This window comes from Malaclemys terrapin, chromosome 6 (genome assembly GCF_027887155.1).
Source record: "Malaclemys terrapin pileata isolate rMalTer1 chromosome 6, rMalTer1.hap1, whole genome shotgun sequence".
In the NCBI taxonomy this organism is placed as follows: Eukaryota; Metazoa; Chordata; order Testudines; family Emydidae; genus Malaclemys; species Malaclemys terrapin.
Genome location: NC_071510.1, coordinates 121,658,337 through 121,680,435, shown reverse-complemented (window position 1 = coordinate 121,680,435; position 22,099 = coordinate 121,658,337). Strand labels below are relative to the sequence as shown.

Sequence of the window (22,099 nt, the reverse complement as noted above, 5' to 3'; positions counted from 1 at the left end):
TTTTGTTGGCACTCTGCCAAGGAATGAATTTTAACCGAAGAGAATAACTGAGGATGATTATTCAAGAGCAGATATATTTAAAAATCTGTTTGGAAAGATTTAGCTGTAAAGTATGCAATTTTCCTTAAAAGTACTGGGCTGGTGTATCAACAAGTGAGACTCCCATTATTAATAGCTAGGGACAAGATGCAGCATACCATCTTAAACTGATCTTGCCAGATCTCATAAATTAAACAACATTGATCCTAGTTGTTACTTGGGTGGGAGACCGAAAGAACGCACATAGTAGATTCCGCTTAATAGCAATCCTGATATTAGCAACTTCCGGTTAATGGCAACATATTTCCAGGAACCAATCCCATCCCATTACCATCAATTTGAAAATGCGCAGAGTACCCCCTGCAGGCAGGTTTGTGAGGCTGGAAAGGTAGTGCTGGGACTTCTTTTCTCTGGTTGCAGCCCTGCAAAAATACAGCACATCCTAGCAGTTCCTTCTAAGGGCTTCAGCCTCTTAAACTCTCCTTCACACAGGAGATGGGGGAGCTGTGGGCAGAGCAGTAGCAGGAAGAGGGGCCGCAGCCTGGATGCTAGAGCTGCGGTACCTCCCCCCGTGCTCTCCGGGTTGTGCCGTACCAGGGGACCCCACACAGGGAAGGAAGCTCAGGGAGAGAGACTGCAGCTCCATAGGTCCAAGCACCCCTGCTCCTTAAGCAAAGCCCTGGCATCTGCCCCCAGCAGAACTTCCTTCCTTGGCTGCTGTCTTTTGCTTATCAACAACTGATGGGTAACAGCAACTCTTTGCTGGCAATCAAAGGATTACTAATAAGCGGAATCTATTGTACATAGACAGTGTTGGTGATTTCAGTAGCTGGTGCTTTAATCTCTAAGTCAGTGTTGAAACCACTGCCCCAGTGCAGTGCTGAGGGATGTTATTCTGCTGGAGCTGCTATGTTTCAGATGAGGCATAGTATTTATATCCTGATCCCTTTAGGGTCATTAAAGTTTCCAAGGCTGTTTGGTGTCCCAGCCAGATTCAAAAGCTATAAAGTTTACAGAGTGCAGAGAGATCTATTAGATAAATGTTGTTGTTTTAATATCATGCAAAAAGCACCTTGAAACTAGACTTTATGGCACGCAAATCTGCCAATAAAATTGAACCATTGACTGAGGCATGTTGCAAACAAGCCTCCTGTAAAATTTCATGTACAAAATCATACATCATCTTTTACTTAGAAGTGCAAAAGAAGTATCTCAAACTGATTGATATATTTGCTACTACTGTTAAGTTAAAGTGTAATTATACTCTGAATAGTGCCTCTTTAAAAATGGTGTAGGATTACATATTTGTGTCTCAACAGCTATCATATCAAATTCCTTCAGCTGACAAGTTAAAAAAGCATGTCTTTTTTCTAGCTTCGAGCCCTGCAAACTCATCTCAGGGTTTTGAACGTCAGTCTGGGTTATTTCTTATCCATCATCACCAATAATAAAAAAGGATTGGACAGTTAGAACTTAGTTAACAAGTTGTTGGGATCTGATCCAAAACCCTTTGAAGTTTTCCCATTGGTTTAACTGAACTTTGGATCAAGCCCTTGATGAGCAAGCATGAATAGAGTTCAGCTTACTCTTATTGTATTGATCTGCAGTAATATTTGGAAGTAAAAAGAAGAAAATGTAAGTAAATAGATGTGACCCTGAATATATGCACAGGAAGCAGATCTGTTGAGGAAGATGCCATTTTTAATTATACTTTCTAATCACAACCTTGTTTTAAATAAAATGCAGCCCACACAATTGAGACCAAATATTACAAAACAGTTTGCTATTGAATAGAGCACTTGAATGCTGAGTTTTAGCCTGTTTGATATGAAAACAGATGAGTGATAAGCCCTTAAACTGGGGCTCATAGTGGAAATGCCCTGTGACCCTTAACTATAGTATTGCTAATAATAGAAAATAAGAACAGAATAATTTTAACTATTGGTAGCTATATAAAATTTAAGGGTTCTTCTACATGTCTCATTTAAATGGCTTCTCAGAGAATGTATTGTTTAAATGACACTGTAATTTCCTATAAAAGATAAAGCCCCAATAATGTGTTACTACTGTATCTCATTCTGGGTCTAGGTCATCCAGTGATTTCTCTGCATTTTAAGGTATTTTCTGTTGTTCATAAGATATGATAGCATATGGATTTTGTAAACAATGATGACTTTGTTTACTAGGACACCCATATCCTATAGCAAGTCATTAGGTTTATAAAGAAAATTGTAAACATCCAAACAGACTCTTCCAGAAATTTACCTGCATGAAAAAGCCACTTAAATGTATTTATTAATTTATTAGTAAATACTAATAATTTAAATGTAAACTCTATTGGTTAATTACCTGTTTTTAATAGCTTAATGTGATCCTTGTCTAGTTGTGAAAACATCTAAATAAAGTAACCCTTTATGTATTAGAACAACATAACTGTTCCAGGTATACGCTGTTGACTCTTCCTCATACAGGTTCAGATCCTCATGTTACTGTCTTTTTGTTTGAGGCGGCATTTTGAGGAGTTTGCGCACCAAAGCATAGGTTACCGCTGCCTTTCTTTTTTGTTTAGAAGCTAAAATAATCTAAGATGGGCTTCTCTGCTTAGATTGTTTCTGACCCTTCCAATGACAGTCATTTTAGCACCTCACTGAGAAGGGAGAGCAAGCAGTTTCCTTCTCACTGGACCCAGGAAAGAGGGACTCCTAGAAACAAAATGCCATTTTTCTGATACTGTGGAGAATAAGGGTCAGGTCTTGTTCACATTTGAGTCAAAGGGAGTTTTGCCACTGATATCAATTTGAGCAGGCTTGGGCTTTACATGGGTTACCCCTGTGGTGTGGTTAGTCTTTCCTGCCATCAGAAACAAACAGAAGCTGTTTCACTCCTCCTTTCCCTATATAGCAGCATGGTGTTACTTACTACATGCAAGATTGGGGGGGCAGGGGGGTTGTGATATTTTATTCTTCCTTTAGTGTCCAGTGTTGTTTTAGAAGTAAAGGCTGACAGGGCTAAAATTTGGGTTTTGCTACTTGAAACAGTACAATTTTAGTATCAATCTCTATCTCTGTTATGTGTACAGTTGTGTGTGTGTTTACCCATCCCTTGATGGTGGTGGCGGTGGTGGGCTAACTATTTAAGTAAAATGTGTATATTATTGAGGTTTATCCATTAAAATCTATGATATTTTTGTATTGCAGTTTAATGGAGGTATGCACTGTATCGTTACATATTGTACGATGTTTTGATTTTTTAATCAACAGTGAAAGCATCTAAAGTTTCTGTGGGAATCAGACTAAATTTGGTTTCCAAAACCTACAAGCACATTGTGACAGCAGAGTTACCAGAAAAATCTAGAATGAAATATTTTTAAAGCCAAGAACTTGAAGTAATAACTCTGTGGTGCCCAGTGGGTTTTTACTTTGAAGTAAATGCTTCTGGTTAATTTGGAGGCTGCAGATTGGTCTCCCAATATTGTATCCATCTGGCCATAGTTAGAAAAGTTAATACTGTTTCCTGAGTTAGCATGCCTTAATAAACACTATAATGTTCTTACTTAACGTTGTCTTATCAAATGGCCTCAATGTCTTTAAAGCTGGCTACAGTCGTGCTGGGGGATCTGGAGGAGCGACCAGGGAAATTCCAGGATTGCTTGACAGGGGCACCGTGTGGGATAGGAACTGCATAGGCAATGTCCTGGAAGAGGCCATGAACTGCTTTGCCGAGATGCAGAGGCAGACAGAGGAGAAATTTCGCATGTGGATAGAAAAGCTAACCCGTCTTGACACAGATGAAGAAAGCAAGCAACAACTGGAGCCCAGGGAACCTAAAATGCAACTAGTTGGCCAAAGAATTCCCCCTACCACACAGTCAGGGGCATACATGCAGATGCCTGATAGCCAAGTACTTCCACAGCAGTCCTTTAATTCTTATGTGAGCTATCAAAATGTTGACGCTACATTAGAGTTTCCAGCAACTTTTAATAACAATTTTCCAGCTGTGTTTCCAGAGAATGGGAATATTGCAGAGCATGATTTGAATCAATCAAAAACTTAGTCTTTAAAATCTTGACATTACCTTGTACTGTGCTAAGAACAAAATTTGCTTTTCTCCATGCAAGTATTTTTTTTTCCGTGATGGGTTTTTAACATTATACCGTAAATGTTTTATTTAAAGAAAACGTATGTGTTTTTTTAAAAAAAACAAACAAAGGAAGATGCACACATACACAAACACACATGCAAAACTCAAAACAAAAACCTCCTGTCACCAACGTTTGGCAAGATGTAAATTAGAATCCTTGTTACATACCCTTGGAATGGTAGAACTATGTTTGTTATAGTAGAAGCAATCAGTGTATTCATCTATGTTCCTCTTGCATGCCAAAAAGTTTATATAGGGAAATACAAGTTTAAATTTAAAGACTTAAGGAATCTTAGTGAACCTGACTACATAATAACAATTAATACATACTTAAATATCTGTTTATACCTTAAATTCTGCAGCTTAAACTTGTCTAATATTGACCTTCCTTCCTCCTTTTTTGGCAGAAGTCGTAAATAAGCCTACCCTAAAGATTAGCTATACATACTGAATGTGCTCAATAGTTGATATTCATGTCCCATTTGGTAGTTAATTTTCCTCTCAAAAGCTTCTATTAACGACATTGCCATGTTGCATACAACATTCATATTTAGGGGAAGCACCAGTTTTTGTATGTATGCTTGCATATATATAATTATGTATACACATACACTTTTGTGTGTGTGCAATATATGCACACAAATAAAACATTGATGCTTTCGTGTGTGTGTGTGTGTGTATATATATGGTCAAACTATGTCTTTCATGCTGAAATAAAAAGAGCAGTGACAGTCCTGAGATAAGCAAACTTTGTAGGTGTAGATTTGAGTCTTGGGCCAAGAACTTTAAAACTGAATGTCTGACATTCAGATTGGTAAACACTGTGGTGGACTTAATGCACTGTTTGCTTTTGGGTCTTAAAGCAAGAGCATTTTCTGAGCCTCCCCTCTGACTGCCATTGAAATGATTACCTGTGATTGGGAATGCCATAGCATTAGTTTTGTTTAAATAATAGAACAGCTGTCTACTGTGTGGGTTTTGTTTTAATTGTTATACCGATAATTCGTTATTCTGATAATGAGTAATCAGGCTTGAAAGTTTGATGTTTAAATTAGGATTAAGCTATATATTACAGAAATAACTTATTCTCACCTTTGCCAGAATACATGTTTTTCTGTTGCCTTTACAGTTGGGCCTTCATAAGAGAATAATTTCCCCTTAGTTACCAAAAGTGTACATTTATACTATTTATTATCCCTTAGTATTGGTGAGATGTTTCTAATGCATATAAAGTCAAAACCATAATAATGGGAATTAAAAGTCTCTACTTAGATGTCTTTTAAGTAAAAACAATGGAACAGATCTTTCGGGGCTCTTAGAATTTCAGTTTTTAAAACATGGTGACTTCATAAATTTTTATTTAGATCATTTCAATAAAGCTTTTTCTTCCAGTTAGAAGTACCATTGTGTATTCTATAGGCCTGATACAAAGCCCGATGAAGTCAGTGGGAATCTATCAATTTATGTAGCCTTCTGATCAGGCCCTACATTAATAACTTTTTTTAAACTTGTTTTAAAAATAAAAGTAACCATGGTGTTTTTAATATTTTTCCTATCCCAGCCAATTTAACAAACTTGTCATCTGTTTAAAAGTTAAGATCTTCCAGGGAAAATTGATTGGTGATTTAAAAAAAAAATCTTTAGTATTCATAGATTTTATATATATACACACACATTCAGTATGTTAAGCATGCTCTGAAACATAACTTTTTTTAAAAAATGGAGCAATTAGGCATTTGAAAACAAATCGCCTTAAGAGTTGAGCAGAATTTGTTCATCTGTTATACAGACTTTTATATACTGATTAGAAATCTCTTGTAACTGGATAATAACTTTGCAATGGTTGTAGTCAATTAAATTTCTCTCTAACTTCTGTGCCTTGTGTAGGTCATAGGAACCTTGAAAAAAAATCTTCGCATTGAAGCTGGATGGGATTTTTTTTATTGAAACTGACCTTTGAAATTTAAGTGTTAATAAACAGCACTCCTAGCTTTGGTTACTACCTGCAACAACAAAAATATGCTTTCTGCTTCAAAAAACCTTTTCACCACCAACACATTATTTGATTATTTTTACTTTGTAAATGACTGTGAATATTAACAAATCAGAAAATAGTGGTGGAACATATATATTTTGATGCATATGGGATGATGCTTTTTAAGATGGTGTCCTTTTTAGGGTAGGTTAGTTCAAAGGCAGCCAGTTGATTGTTAGGAAAACGTTTCAGATTAGAGATGTAGAATTTAACAGTATTTCCACATATGAACTACACAATATTCAAAATATCTGGAATGTGTAAATGGTTTTAGTTTGGTCAGTTGCTCTATCTGCCTCCAAAACGTATTGAGTCAGATCACAACTGGCATAAATCAGTATCGCTTCCTTGAAGTCAAATCCAATGCCATTTTATACAAGCTGAGGATCTGTCCGGCCCATTAGCTTGTGTTCTGGTTTCAAGAATTATATTCCTCCTGGAAGGGGCCGGGGGGGAATCTCCACTTGCATAGTTTTGGTATAAATATGATATTTGAGACCAAGAATGGTCTGTTTTTATGCTCCTGGAAAATATGCAATCATTTTGGTTGTACAGTTGAACAAAAGTATCTATCTTGTTGCTTTAGATTATGAATTAAAAAGATGTGATGTGCTGCAGGAAAACTGACCTTTTTATGTTGACATTCGTGTTGAGTCTGTATTTGAATTGTTTATGCCAGCACTTGACCTCTTTTTAACTGAATGGAGTTCTGGACTTCGGTTTCATTATACAGTTTGAAAGTATTTCTGAAAAACTGGAAGTATTTTTATTTTATGGTGGTATATTCATACAGCTGCAGTTAAGGTTGTCACGGTTTCTGCTATAAGCTCCTATTTTCAAAGATTTTTGACTTGAAATTAATATTTTCAGGGAATTAAAATTTGCTCTGAGCTGAAATTTTAGTATAGAAGGCCTGGCCCCCACCTTGACATCCTGCTAATAAAATAGTCTGGCCTTCTTTATTTTAAGAGTATGAGGCTTGCCTTTAAAAGTGAAATTTAATTAAACTGTTGTGTTTAATGAATACACTTGTGGGAGAGTCCAATAGGAATTCTACATATGTTGGGGGAACAGCATATTGGAGTCTAGATTGCCTTTGATTGCCCTGTGGTTTTTGCTTCAGAATGGAGTAAAGAAACATTCTAGTTTCTTAAGAAAATATTACTTGCAGTTTTACAGACTCCTGTGAAAGAATAAATATGCTAGGACAGATTGTCAGCTGGTATAAATTGGCATAGCTCCACTGAAGTCAGTGCCTATTCAAAACCAGATGAGGCCATTACATTTTATATGCTCGTTTATGCAAAATCTTGAATGGAAAAAGACACCTAAAATACTGCAGACATTTATGCATGTGAATAATGAAAGTACACGTATAACTGGAAATTCAGGAACTAGGAATTGGTGCTTCTGTGCACTTGAAATACATTTACTTCATTTATGATTTTTGTAACAAAGTGCAAATGAAACTTAAATCTTTGTACGCTCTCTTAATTTAATTGCCACTGAGGATATGTGTCAAGCTGATGAATCGGGGAAATTCAAAATTCAGATACTGGAATTTGGTCTATGTGTAGAACTCCTTTGAAATCTCAGAGGATTTGGAGTTCAGTTGATTGCAAGCTCAAGTTTTCCTATAGGTCCTTATGGAGGCTTGGAGCCACTTCTCTCCCCCCCACAAGTGGGATAAGTTAAGAAGGATGTGTTGGCTGTAATTATGCATTTCCTGTCTTTTACTAGTTTGTTACACGAGTCTTTTATTTAAATAAAGAGTTTCTGTTTTACGTAGAATACAAATGATAGTTTGACACTGGTTTAATGTTTTATAAATTATATATTGTTCACGTTAGAGTCCTATTTTAAAAGGTTTATAACTTTAAAATATTTTAGATTTTTTTAAAATAGTACATAGCAAAACAAAGTGTAGTAAACTGTAACATAACAAATTACCCTGAAGTCCAGAGTTATAAAACATAATAGTTGTCTCTGGGACTGAAGGAAAAGTATTTTTAAAGCAAGGTAGCCTAATGTTGTTCAGTCTCCATAATTTAACTCTAAACATTTTACTCTGGGCTGAAATTTGTCATACATCGACTTCACTTGAGGGCAATTTTTTAAACATCTGGTTAAAAAGTTAATTTTAATACACTGATAACTTTATGCTATTAGATTCTATTCTTATCTCTCCAAAGTATCATTTGATTTCAGAAGTCACATTTGACAAAGGGTTAATTTGGCGAAGACACTAAAATCTGACATGTGGCCATGGTTACTGTAAATGCACAAAAACTAAATTTAAACACAAAACCAATTAAAATGCTACACATTTTTAACATGCATCCTTTGGCCCCAGTCCTGCAGATCTGGTCGGTGTGAACAGACTCTTATCCCAGTTAAATGAATAGGTCTCTCAACAGGGGAAGGGTCTACCCTCTTTGTTCTGCTTATACACAGCAAGCGCTCCAAAGGAGGCATCTTGATACACTGGTGATAGGGACATTTAAAAAATGATTGACGTGCCCAATGATACTACTGAGAGAGCTCTTATGATTTCATGTGATGCATTGAATTCTGATACTTTTGCATTGCTCTAATTGAAGTTAGTAGGAGAAGTCCGTACATACATCCAAGGCCTGAATCTGCCTCTTTGTTCATAAACTTTCTTAAACATACATTTACATGAGCTGAATGCCGTTGGAAGAGTTCTTCGAGTATTTTAATTAATAGATATTTTATTAGAGAGACGACATCAACTTGAAAACTAGTCATTTTAAAAGAGACAGATAGTTTGTGTAGTCACAAAGCAACATGTGAGAATATTTTTGTTAAAATAGGAAAATGTGATAGTAAAACCACAAAACTCACAGAAGGACTCTGGCCAGGTACAATACCTGAAACTGACTGGCTATTGGGACTCCACAGGTGAAAGCATGAAACTGACTACACAAAAAGTGCTGTCAGATTCACAAAGTAAAGAAATCGAAGTCTGGTCTATGCTAGAAAATTAGTAGAGGGGTAGCAGTGTTAGTCTGGATCTGTAAAAAGCAACAGAGAGTCCTGTGGCACCTTATAGACTAACAAATGTATTGGAGCATAAGCTTTTGTGGGTATTCAGATGCTGACGAAGTCGGTATTCACCCACGAAAGCTTATGCTCCAATACATTTGTTAGTCTATAAGATAGTACCACAGGACTCTGTCACTTTTTACTAGAAAATTAGGTTGATCTAGAAGCAAAGCTCAGGGATGTGAAAAATCCATATCCCCGAGAGTTAAGCCGACCTAAATCTCTTTGTGGACTGCACTAGGTTGATGGAAGAATTCTTCCATCAGCCTAGCTACCACCTCTTGTGGAGGTGGATTACTTACAGTGACAGTAGAACCCCTCCCGTCAGTGTAGGTATTGTCTACACTGAAGCGCAATGCTGTAGCATTTCAAGTGTAGACAACCCCTGAGAAAATAGAGGAAAAAGTATTTTGCCCAATACCTTTCACTTATACTGATCCTCAGTGTGACTTGTAACAACGTTAGGTAAAAAATGATTGTCAGAAATACTATTTTTTGTCTAATATTATTTAATGTCTAAGGAATATTTTGGTTATTTTTCAGAGCTGCTAAAGCTAAGGATGGATTATCAATCTGAACCTAAAATTTTCTGGGATTATTTGTGGCAGTTGTTACGACCTTAAATTTATTTAAATGATTTTGTTGTTAAAGTTATATATTGTCTTTTTCTGTATCACATACTGTATGTCTCTTCTGGCCATTTTAACACAGAGTGAAATCCTGGTTTCATGGAAGTCAGTGGAAAAAAGTGCATTTCCATGGAACCAGTATTCAAATCTTATTTTTAATTACGATGAGCTAATCCTGCAGTTCTTACTCAAGGAAAACTCCCATTGACCTTAATGGGGCATTTGCATGAATAAGGTCTGCAGGTCAGGCTCCTAAGTGGATGTTTGATTAGATTCAGCATAACAAAAGGTCTGCAACATGACGACACTACAGTTACAAGAAATCATTAGAATGAGAGTGCTGTATGATATGTACTGTATAAGCTAAATATTCAGGCTGATTGATAAAGGTGGACAGTACCTAGCAAAAAGTGAAGTCACAAAAACCCACTTCTGTGTGTTTTTTTACAAATTCTATTAATCCCATGTAGTATTAGCTTGGGAAAATGAGGGCACATGGAAAATAGTTTTGTTGGCTGAAAGGGACTCAAAAGGTCAGATGGAAGTTTACAGACTGGCCAGCTAGAGTGCTTGGACATTCAGTTTTTGTAATGTTTAGCTCACAATGCAATAACAATAGAAACGGAACATACCATCAGAAGATAAACCTGCACTGTAAAACAATATGCACCATTTCCTGAATCTTCAGGACATAGCCATGTTCCATGTGCCTTTATTCAGAGCACAACTAAGTGACTTTATCGCTTGTGTATTATTTCCCACTCTTCCCCCCCCCCCCAAAAAAAAAAGATATTTTCCATCTAGCCATCAAATAGCCTGAAAGTATGAATGTTGATCTACAAAGCTTGAACATCTGGGCATAGTATCTTAAAATGAGCTTGAATCCAATCTCATAACAGATACTTATCTACTGTTCTTCTGATTTTGTTGCCATGGTGTAAATTAAATTAAGTATCCTTATTAAATGAAGGAAAAATATGAAAAACACTAATTTCAATAGTAATTTTTGTTCGCTTTATGATTTTAGGGAGAATGTAGTTTCACTATTGTTTTTATTGTATTCACAGTGTGTATCTTTTGCCTAACCCTGTACATTTTGAAATGTAACTACTGTAACCTAGAATGAATAAATATAAATAGTAATAAAATGTTTCTTGTTACTAAATTATAGACAATGGGCAAGATTTTTTTTTCTCTCGTTTGGGAATAATTTTATTGTTCAGCTAGTCTGGTTCAATGCCACTTGAACCATGCATGTGTTATGAAACTGTTGTTCTGACTCACGTCTTGAGTAATATCAAACTTGTATTGTGTTTTTTAAAACAAAAAAAGTATCTATCCAGTCCAAACTCTTTACATAAAAAAAAAAAAAATCCTTCTATGGAGTCAAGAGGCATTAGTATATATTGCCTAAAATTAATTTTGCAGGTCATGTGGGGCAATATTCTTAAGCATAACCTATGTTATATGTTATGTTATGCAGGAGGTCAGACTAGATGATTCTAATGACCTTTTGGTCTTAAAAACTATAAATCTATGAAATGCCACTTTTTAAAAATTTTGGTGTAACTCCATGGATGTAAACGAAGTTACCTTGGATTTATTCCAGATATAAATGAGAGCAGAATCTGACCTTTTTATTCTTGCGGGTTTTTTCTTTTAAATTTTTTAATATTCTCCTCACATGATAGATACAAAAAAATTAAACCTCTGTTGTGGGGTAATGCAGTTCAAATACTACAAACATTATGAATACCCATAAATAAGATCCAAAAGTATTGCTAGAATAAAAAGTCTTATCTTTATTGGTTTGCCATTAACAGAGTGCCTCTCTTACTTCTTTGTCACTTTTTTAAATTTTTGTTTCAAGAAAATCTCTGAAGCTAATTTTTTTAACCATTAGTAATTTACTGTTTAGAACTATTCCAGCATCCTGATTGGAGCGATCGACTAGGACTCAGGAAACCCTATTCCCAGCTTGGCTGCTGGTTGACCTTGGGCAAGTCACGGCTGTGTGCCTCAGTTCTCTAGTCTATAAGATGGAGATAATGATGCTTACATCCTTTGTAAAGTGATTTGGGATCTTCTGATGAAAAGCACTTTGAGAGATTGTTTTACCTGTTTTATATATAAAAACGTAGTGGCTAAATTCTCCCTACAGCATTAGTTAGTTAGTGTTTGCTTCCTGTCCTAAATTCCTACAGTATTATATGTGTCGATAAACAGCTTTCGGGTTTCATCACAAAGAGGCTGAATTTTATATACAATAATCATCACCCACCACTGAAATTTTAATTCTGCCACCCTTGCTCAGGCTCAGTACCATTTCAGCGGGACATAGAGAGCAAGGGTGGCTGAATTTGGCCCAAAGTATTTTGGGATCCAGCAGGGAGAGCAGCACTATAAGTGATTAGTAAACATGAGTGAGATAGTGAACTAACTATATTGCAAACTTAAAAATATAAAAATTTGACAATTGAGGCCTGAGCCTGATTTTACACTGGTTGAAATTCCATTGACGCTGGTGTAGACAATTCGATTTACATCAGTGTAGGTGAGAACAGACTCAGACCCTTGATGTTTTTATGCCAGGGATGGCCTCTGCCTTTGAAAGGAAAAAAAGGTCTCTGTTTTTTGCAGCATTAATATTAAATGTCAACAGCTGTATTTTGCTGCTGATGTATGTTAACTTTCAGACTTGTCTTTTCCCGTGTGTTTATTGCATTAATCATGGATTTAAGCTTTCCACCAACTTAGCTTTTTAAGCATTTCTCCTAAATTGAGTCTCAATAAGTCTGATTTTTAAAGAGAAAAAAATTGTTTAGCTTTTGTCAGCTGACTAAAAATCTTCCTGTTTCTCTCATGTGGAATATCATTTCTGATTGTGCCAGAGTCTGCTTTAATAACTCTGTGCCTTTTTGAATTCCCTTTACTCAATCCACTCCTTTGAAAGAGTAGCCTAATTCTTGTGAGAAAACTGGAAAAAGTGTTGAATTTGTTTCTTTCATCCTTTTCATAAGGATATTTGTAATAAAAACAGAATTTTTCTTCAGTAAAGTTAATTGTTATTCCCTACCTAGAGTCAATAGGAAGGGGGTGTGGCCAGGACATCTTATTGCCCTTATATAAATCCATGGTACACCCACATCTTGAATATGGCTTACAGATGTGGTGGTCTCATATCAAAAAAGATATATTGGCATTAGAAAAAGTTCAGAAAAGGGCAACTAAAATGATTAGGGGTTTGGAACGGGTCCCATATGAGAGATTAATGAGGCTAGGACTTTTCAGCTTGGAAAAGAGGAGACGAAGGGGGGATATGATAGAGGTATATAAAATCATGAGTGGTGTGGAGAAAGTGAATAAGGAAAAGTTATTTACTTGTTCCCACAATATAAGAACTAGGGCCCACCAAATAAAATTAATAGGCAGCAGGTTTAAAACAAATAAAAGGAAGTTCTTCTTCACACAGCACATAGTCAACCTGTGGAACTCCTTGCCTGAAGAGGTTGTGAAGGCTAGGACTATAACAGGGTTTCAAAGAGAACTAGATAAATTCATGGAGGTTAAGTCCATTAATGGCTATTAGCCAGGATGGGTAAGGAATTGTGTCCCTAGCCTCTGTCAGAAGGTGGAGATGGATGGCAGGAGAGAGATCACTTGATCATTACCTGTTAGGTTCACTCCTTCTGGGACACCTGGCATTGGCCACTATCGGTAGACAGGATACTGGGCTGGATGGACCTTTGGTCTGACCCAGTAGGGCCGTTCTTATGTTCTGATGTCCTGATTTTTCTGGTGCTATATTGTAGTTTTGCATTGCACCACTAGTGTAAACTGGCCTTAAAGCTGGTGTAACTGGCTTGTAAGGAGGAGGTGGGGGGAATCCACCAGTGGTGTGGAGCTAGCATGGGAGCCCTTACGCAACTCCCACTTCTGCTGGGAAAGAGAGCCAGCTTGAAGGAAAGGGGCTGTGGCCAGGACACCTCATACTGTGCCAGTTTTTGGGTGCAGTTTTGGCTGCAGCTGAGTCATATCCGCCAGGCTGCCCTAACCTAGTGCAAGAGCTTCATAAGCACCCTCGATCTCCAGTCTGGGTGAACTTTGCCCTTGTGCAGAGAACCAACACAAGGCCAATGCAGTAAGACCCAGATTCTCAAAGTACTTGTGCTCCGACTTCAATTGAAATGGGTATTTGCAGTAGTGGTGCATCTATGTTGGTCCCAGGGTATTGGAGAGAGAAAGTCGGTGAGGTAATATCTTTTATTGGACCAACTTCTGTTGGTGGAAGAGAGAAGCTTTCAAGTTTCACAGAGCTGTTCTTTGGTCATTGAAATCAATGGGAGTTAGGAGCTTAAATACCTTTGAGGTTCTGGGCCTCAGCCCTCAATATAATGTGTAAGGGAGATTTAAATAGTGCATAGATCTTTTGTCCCTTTGCAGAGGGTGCACTAATGTCACCCTTTGTGCTTATCAGCTGCACCGCAGGCTCTAGCCCATAACTTTTTCTTTATCCAGATTGTGATGGCAAATGCCAAATTGACCGCCCTAACCTAGAGAATTCTTTTTATCCGTTTGAAAGAAGTACAGCACTGACAGTAGCGCTGTTAGTTTCCCCATGTTGCCCTGTTCCTTGTCATGGATGAGGGCATGGAGTTCGTCAAGGTTGCCATCAAGGATTCCATTTGTAATGGTGGCTTTGGTCATGTGTATGTCTGTCTCCTAGGAAATCAGACTGAAAACATCAGCTCTTTTAACATAGGCCACTGACAGCTATTCGATTGCAGCAACTTTCAGTCTGTGCCAATATGAACTGGATTTAAAACTGCTACCGAGGGGGGAAATGCTACATATCGCTGTACAAATCTTCTAAGTGCTCTAGTCCTAGAGTTCTTTTTAAGGAGAAAGTCTTGGGTTGGTTGTTTTTGTTTTGTTTTTTAAAAGGGCATCACAGTTTTTCAATAAGGTGTATATTCTAGCTTCACGCATGCTGACAGTCTCAGGGTTTTGCTCCAGTCTTGCAGTCATTAAGTTGGCGTAATCAGTCATTCACTGATGATAGGTTTAGATAGCCCTGATATTCACGGCAGCTTTTGTTTCCAAATCTGATTTTGAAAGGCAAGACTGAGAAAAGCAAAAATCTCTCTCTTTTTGTGGATGATTTGTAAATAGTCCGCTTGTGATTATGTGGATTTTAAAGATCCTTTAATTGTAGCTGTCAAATTGACAAAATTACTGTACAGTAATGTAAATTATATTGAAGATATTTGTCTGTTTGATGTATACTAAATTTAAGCTAAGTTATAAGGTGTGCTGTTTGGAAGTGTGGAAGATACAAGAGTGGAGCTACAGATAACAAGTTTATGCTTGTATTTCCTACTGATGAAGACTTTCACACACGTTATTTCTATGGGTAGGTGAAGAGAATATCACTCTGCATGTATATACATTTATTATACATTTTTGCATGATTATACATGTAGGAGTGGTACAATTTTGACTTGAGACTTTTGATGCCATTTTCCAACTATAATTTGACTCGTGTAGACATGCCTACTTAATTTAAATTGGGCTTCTGCTCTTAGAAAGATTAGTAATAACCAAAAGAGAAACCAAACATTGAAGGATTTATACACAGCTCCTTAAATTTTAGATAACATTCTTACTGAAAACATGGTCAAATAGTCAATATTGTACTTGACCCTCGTATCTTCTGCACTCAAGTATTTATTTTTATAGATCACACAATATATTGATACCATATCACACTGAACTCTGATGATAAAACTGTGAAAATATGCCTTTGCATCATTCAATTATATTGTAAATTCTGCATGTAATTTAGTCTAAAATGTGCAAAAAAAACTTCAAAAACAACCAATTTAATCATAAAGTTGGTAATCTTGTACTTTGGATTTGCCTTTTTAAAAGAAAACAGTTGTCTTTCTACTAGTCATCAGGATTTTTTTCCCAGTAATAATCATCAGTATTTCATGTTGTGACATATTTGCTCTTTTATACATTGGCATTTAACTATCCATTTATTTTTATGTTGGGTCTGTTTTGAATTTGTAATGTAATAACTTTGTTTTATGAAACTGATGTTGGGGGCCATTCTGACTTGAAATGGTTTGTGATTTTTTTCATGTCAGGTTGCAGAACTGATCTTCAGCACAGTTTAAGCAAGATTCCTTCATAATATTGTGCTTTAGTGAAGTGGGTTGCTAACTGCAGAATAAGAATTCTTTAAAATTGTTGTGTTGGATGATTTTCTGAAGGAATAAGTTAAAAACAAAACATGCTCTGGTGGAATAAGTCGTGCAGTGACCCAAGTTTTAAGCATACATGATCTTTTTTTCTTCAGTGCCAAACACTTTTCATGTTATGCCCCTAAATAAGCCGGAGTTTCCTGAAACAAATATTTCTTTTAGAGAACTGCTTTTTTTATTTGTATTTTAGTTGTTTTATAATTTAGAAGGTTCTATATGACAAAAGTAGTAGTAGCCTTGTCAATGTATCCTACTCCTACTGCAAATAAAAGCTATGCTATGCTGACATCGGCCGAGTCTTGGTCCAGATATTTGTACATGTGCCACTCAAAGGCATGATTCCTTTGGAGGAAATATTGGCCCTGTTGAAGTCAATGGGAGTTTTACAGTTGATTTCAATGGAGCGAAGATTTCATCCTTTACAATGCCTTCAAAACTGTCTAGATCAGTTAATTAGAGCTATTAAGGGACGCAGGCTTTTTTGAATGAAAACGGGGACTTTCTTAATGATATTTATTTATTCTTCTGCTTCCATATGACCCTTTAAATTGAATTTGATTTTATTTTGAGGATGGGCTGCTTCTGATACCCCCTCAAGCTACATGTTATTTTCATCCCTCAAGGAAAGAAAATGGGCATTTGGCATATGGTGCCCACCGCTATGCAAGAAAACAAAGCAAAGCAAAAACACGCCCCCCCCCCCCCCCCAAAAAAAAAAAACCTTCTTCTTGCTGCAAAATCCTGAAAGTTTATATCTTTCCCCTCACCCCCACCCCTTGGTGGTAGTAGATTCATACTGTGAAAACACTGTGCTAAAAGCATACTTGTCGCTATGCTTTGCTTTTAAGAGAAAACTCTGCCTGAAAGGGTATTATTCACGTGTATATTTTTACCTTTTTTTGCACTTGTATATGAAAAAAGCCACTGCAGTTTTGACAAATGCCAGTGTCCTTGGCAGGTGGATTTTATGTAAGGAAACTTGCCTGGTGTTAGATGTATTGTAGTTTGATCAGTTACAAAAAAAAGTAGTTAGTTTTATCCAAATTAACCCCTAAAAAATATAAGTTGTCATTTGAATTGGGTACAATTCCATAAACATTTTCTCTTGCCATACTTAATGTCCCGTCATTCAGAATATTATTTCTTTCCTTAAACTTATCCGTTTTAGTGTTATAAATGTAACATTGTTAAATATGGAGAATTTTGCTGGGTTAATGTAAAGTATAATATGTAATTAGCAGATATGAGAGGGCAAGCTTAAATTAATGGTTATTCTGTATCTTTTCTATTTATGCAAAACTTAAAATGCCTCTGGTGTCAGACTTCCTTCCTCCAGTTGAAATTTAATCGTTATCAGACGTGACTCTGTTCCTTGAGGACGTATTTAGGAAGATGTGATGATTCTAGAGCTAGAGGTTTGTTTTAAAAGTGTCTTTCACAACATGCATTCATCTTATGTCCATTGCTTTTCCTTTCCTCCTCAGATGGACCTCCAGTTGTAGCTCATTATGATATATCGGACACAAACTCTGACTCTGAAGTGGTAAATGTGGACAATCTATTGGCGGCTGCAGTAGTTCAAGAGCACAATAATTCTGTAGGAAACCAGGACACAGGAGCTACCTGGAGGACCAGAGGTCTGCTAGAGGAACTGAATGCTGATACAGGTTCGTCTAAATTAACCTCCTTCTCTGATGCTGTAGCATGTATGTGGCCTGACACCGGTTATAAAAAGTATAGAATAGTACAGATCAGGTGTAAAAGGTTATGTTGAAGAAACGTGTGTTCTGAATGTACCTGGTTCTTATTTAGGGACAGATTCTGCCATCCTGTCTCATGATGAGTAATCTGTTACTCTGTGACTCGTTCCATTGAAATCAATGGAGGGACTGCCCATGCCTGGTCTGTACTACCAAGTTACATTGATGTAAATCACCTTGCACCGACCTATTTGTGCATGTGTCTGTGCTCAAATCTGCCTCTGGCAGACATAAGCACCCTGTTACAGCGACACAATAAAACTACCTTCAGGAATCCAAAGGTTGCGTAGCTACTGCTTGTCATCCCATACCTGCGTTACAATGCGATCCCACTTGTCAGGGCTCATTTCTAGGGCCCAGAAGGCAGCTCTGTGAATGCTACCAACAACCTTGAATTTTTTGCTATGTCCCTCAGCAAACTGTCCTTGAAGACATCCTCATGTCCCCAGTTGTTGTGGTACTTCCTGCGGGTCTGCAAGTACAGGAGAATTATGCATCCTGTATTTTCAACGTTCATGAGAATAGTGCAGAGTTCTGCAGGTTCCATGCTTCTGTCAGAAGTAGTGGAGATGGAAAAACGCTGCATGGGTTTGTGGGATTTTAAAAAGTGTGAAAATTATGGGATTGGGATGGCATTATGGGATGGCGAAAGTTGAATGCTGGGAACTTACCCAGGGATCTAGGAGCTAGGGATTATGTCATTTCTATCCCACCAACCCATGCAAAAATTTCCCAAAAGGCAATGCACTGGATGGTGGCACGTGGCACACTGGGATACTAACCTGTGGTGCTCTGCACTTTACATCCACACAAACACTCCTAATGAGTATGACGCAAGCTGCCAAGTGTGCACACACACGAGCAATGTACAAACTTAGGCGGATGTATGCTGACATCATCATGCTCTGACCACAGTTAGTAGCTTGGAAATTGCCTACTGACATAGGATGTGATCAGCTACAAATGAAGACAGCTGGAATCAGTTTCCAGGGGAAACTGAATCAGGCCTGTGTGTACTATGTTAGATATACTCCACACCATCTGTAACCATAAAGTTCAGATTCCAGCAGGGTCAAACTCAACCCTTCAATCTTCCAAATAAAATAACTCCCATGAAATGTACTATATATATATAGGTCTTTTGGATGACACCGTTGAAAGCTAAGAACTCGAGTCTGCAAGATGCTGAGCACCTTTGCCCCAATCTAGCCAAGCACTTAAACATGTACTTAGCTTTAAGTACTTAAGTAGTCCCTTTAAAACCAATAGACTAATCGTGATTAAAATTAAGTATGTGCTTAAGTGCTTGGCTGGATCAGAGCCAGAATCCCAGCATCTTGCAAGGTTCAAGCCCTAAGTGATCAATCCTGAAAACACTTTTACTCCTACTTTGATTGAAGAATCGGTCTACTCATGGTACTATGCACTATAATTAGTCGTAAGCGTTTGCGGGTTTGGGACCTAACCAGATCCTCCCTTTGAAAGCAGTGGCAGTTAGGCACCTAAATATCTTTGAGGATCTGGGCCTTAGATCCTGTGTGTGCACATGGACACTGAAGATCCTAAAAGTTTGCCCCTGTGTTTTTAAGCCAAAATTCCCCCTTCGCCTTAAAATTCACCAAAGACCTGGTTCCATTTCAATGCTCTATGAAGGAATTCCAGTATTTATATAGTTTTTAAAGCACTATGGGGAGCTTGGATAGAAGATGCTATAGAAATGCAACATGTATACCTTTTTTTTTTTTCCTTCAATCACAAGGAAAAATTTATTAGTACTTAGAAAAATGCCTGACTCTGATTTATCTCATCGCAAAACTGCTGGGAATCTGTTCTCTTCCCCCCATCCCCAAAACAATGCTTGGAACCTTAAAACTGAAGTCTGCTTTTTCTGACATCCTGCATGCAGACTAGCCTTGTTGTTGAATGGTTGGCTGTGTTGAGCTATAACTTTTTTTCTCCTAAAAAACCAACCAGCCAATGCACCATTGAATCATCTGGTTTGAGAAAAATAATCTCATCTCAAGAAATTACATGGATCTTGCAAACAGGTGGAAGGTCATGAGGGAGTCAGATTTTGTACCTACTCCTCTTATTGTCCCCTTAATATCAAAATTACTTATTGCTCACATTTCCAAACACGTCACGGAGAATGGGCCAAATCCACTTCAAGTCAGAGTGGGAAGTGTTGGTGAATGGTGGGATGGGATGATAGAGGTGAATGGCTTCCATTTACCTCAATGGGCAGTTGACACAGGAACCTAATGATGACAATTTAAATGTCACCATTTACTGTTTCACTACAGATCATTTTAGCAGAACTAAGCTAATGCTTATCCATTGTTGTTGGATATAGTGGTAGATATTTAGTCAGCGAGCTTAAGGCCAGAAGGGACCACTGGATCATCTAGTCTGTATATCACCACCCCCCAGCAGCCACACATTAAACCCAGCAACTGAAATTAGACCAAAGTATTACAGCTCACAGGAGACTAATGAGATGTGCCACAGGGAGAGAATAGGACAGAGGTGCCTGAAAGGCAGAGGCCCTTGCAGTGGTAAGGACATGGTTAAGTGAGATATACCCAGATAACCCGGGCAAGTGACCTGCACCCACATGCTTTAGAGGAAGGTGGAAAACCTCCAACGTAACTGCCACATATAGCATTGTTAGATCCTGAACATGTGAGCAAGAACCAGCCAGCTTGGTGCCACTTCAGACCCTTGGCCCCCTGGCCATTTGTGTTTGTGACACAATGCAGTGAGGCAGGTAGTCACTGTCAATGTTTGCTGGAGAAGGTAATAAGTAATTCAAACATCCCTTTCTCTAAGTTGAAAGTCACCACCGCTCTTGCCTAAAATGGGGATGGAAAGAAGAGAAGTATTCCTTCCTCAATCCCAGAAACCTTAACTGCTTCTTGGGGACAGCTCCAAAATGTCTGTTCCCATAGCCAAGTGTCCTCTATTGAATTATTGAATCCTCCAGCTTTTCCCAGGCAAATTCAGTGATGCAGTTATCTTTGTCAACAAAAAATCTGCAGCACATTGAACATTTGGGGGCAGCATAACATGGACTGAATTGAATATAAAAATAAATAATACATGGTGTAGTGGATTGGAGTAGGGGTGTAGAGGGGAGAAACAGAGAGAAGTAAGCGGGTTTAGGGTAGGTAGTATGGCATAAATCCAGCATCCTTACTGCATATTTAGGTCTTTAGCTGCATAGGACATGGAGACTTGGCTGTACTGATGGCATGAGAGTCTGAAGGTTTGGCCTTCCTTATGCAGTGATTTTAAAATGTATCTTCAAGGCAGATGAATACAAATGGTCAGTCTAGTGCACACTAGTGCAGTTAGTGCACACTAGTGCAAATATTGTTCACAGATCCACCCATGAAGATGAAGCCAGTGGAAAACTAGAAAATGTTGAAGTGATGTTATCTGCATTTTGGTGGAAACATCTTATAAATGCAATTTATTTTCTGTATTTAAAAAGTCGAAGATACTTTTGGACTAATCTGAGCTGACTGTCAAGGGCTTTCTTTTCTTTGTCCTAATAATGTTTGTAAAACCAGCCACCTGAAGCATTTCCACTTTCTTCTTGTGAGTCCTGAGCTACTCTGCAGTGTCAGTCAGGCTCCAGGAAAGACAGCTGCTTGAAAGGCTTCTCCAAAGAAGCAGGACTAACACAAGTGCATAAAATATAAGTTGGTTAACATAGACTCTTGATTAACTTAAGTTAGTGATGTCCACTAAAGCCCTGGAAGATGAGAAGACCGGTCTGTGAATCAATTTGACGTTCTTTTCACTGAACTCAGTGGCTGGGTATCAAGCCCTTCATCTTCTAGCATTAGTCTAAATGTTATGGGGTTGGCTCTTCAAGTCTGTCTTCTCCATTCCAGTCCATGTTGAAGCAGTTCCTTGGAAACTCCACAGCACGGCAGGCCTTACGTAGGGGCAAACTGGGCAAGAGCCCAGGGAGCTTTTATAAACGGGGCACCTCCGGAGGAGGGGTGGTACTCCTGCTGCTCTGCTGGCATCTGCAGCCCCCCGGCACTGCCCCCTGCTTTGGAGCTGTCCCTGGCCAACTACTCCTGGGAGCTTCTCGTTTGCTGTACGGGGTGTGTGTGCTGTTGTCAGCGTGTCCCTCCCCTTCCTCCCCCC

General features: G+C 38.0%; 1 protein-coding gene across 2 annotated transcripts in view; it reads left to right on the top strand.

The window, feature by feature from the left end:
* The window catches only part of ARK2N (arkadia (RNF111) N-terminal like PKA signaling regulator 2N), a 72,126-nt gene that overhangs the window by 23,279 nt on the left and 26,748 nt on the right, over nucleotides 1-22,099 (top strand). Inside the window, exon 3 of one of the 2 annotated variants that reach the window (XM_054031764.1) lies at nucleotides 17,663-17,845. In XM_054031764.1, coding sequence (XP_053887739.1) covers nucleotides 17,663-17,845 — 183 coding nt within the window. Of the gene's footprint in view, nucleotides 1-3,631; nucleotides 4,855-17,662; nucleotides 17,846-22,099 lie in introns of those variants that run through there. The other variant, XM_054031765.1, reaches the window with a different exon arrangement.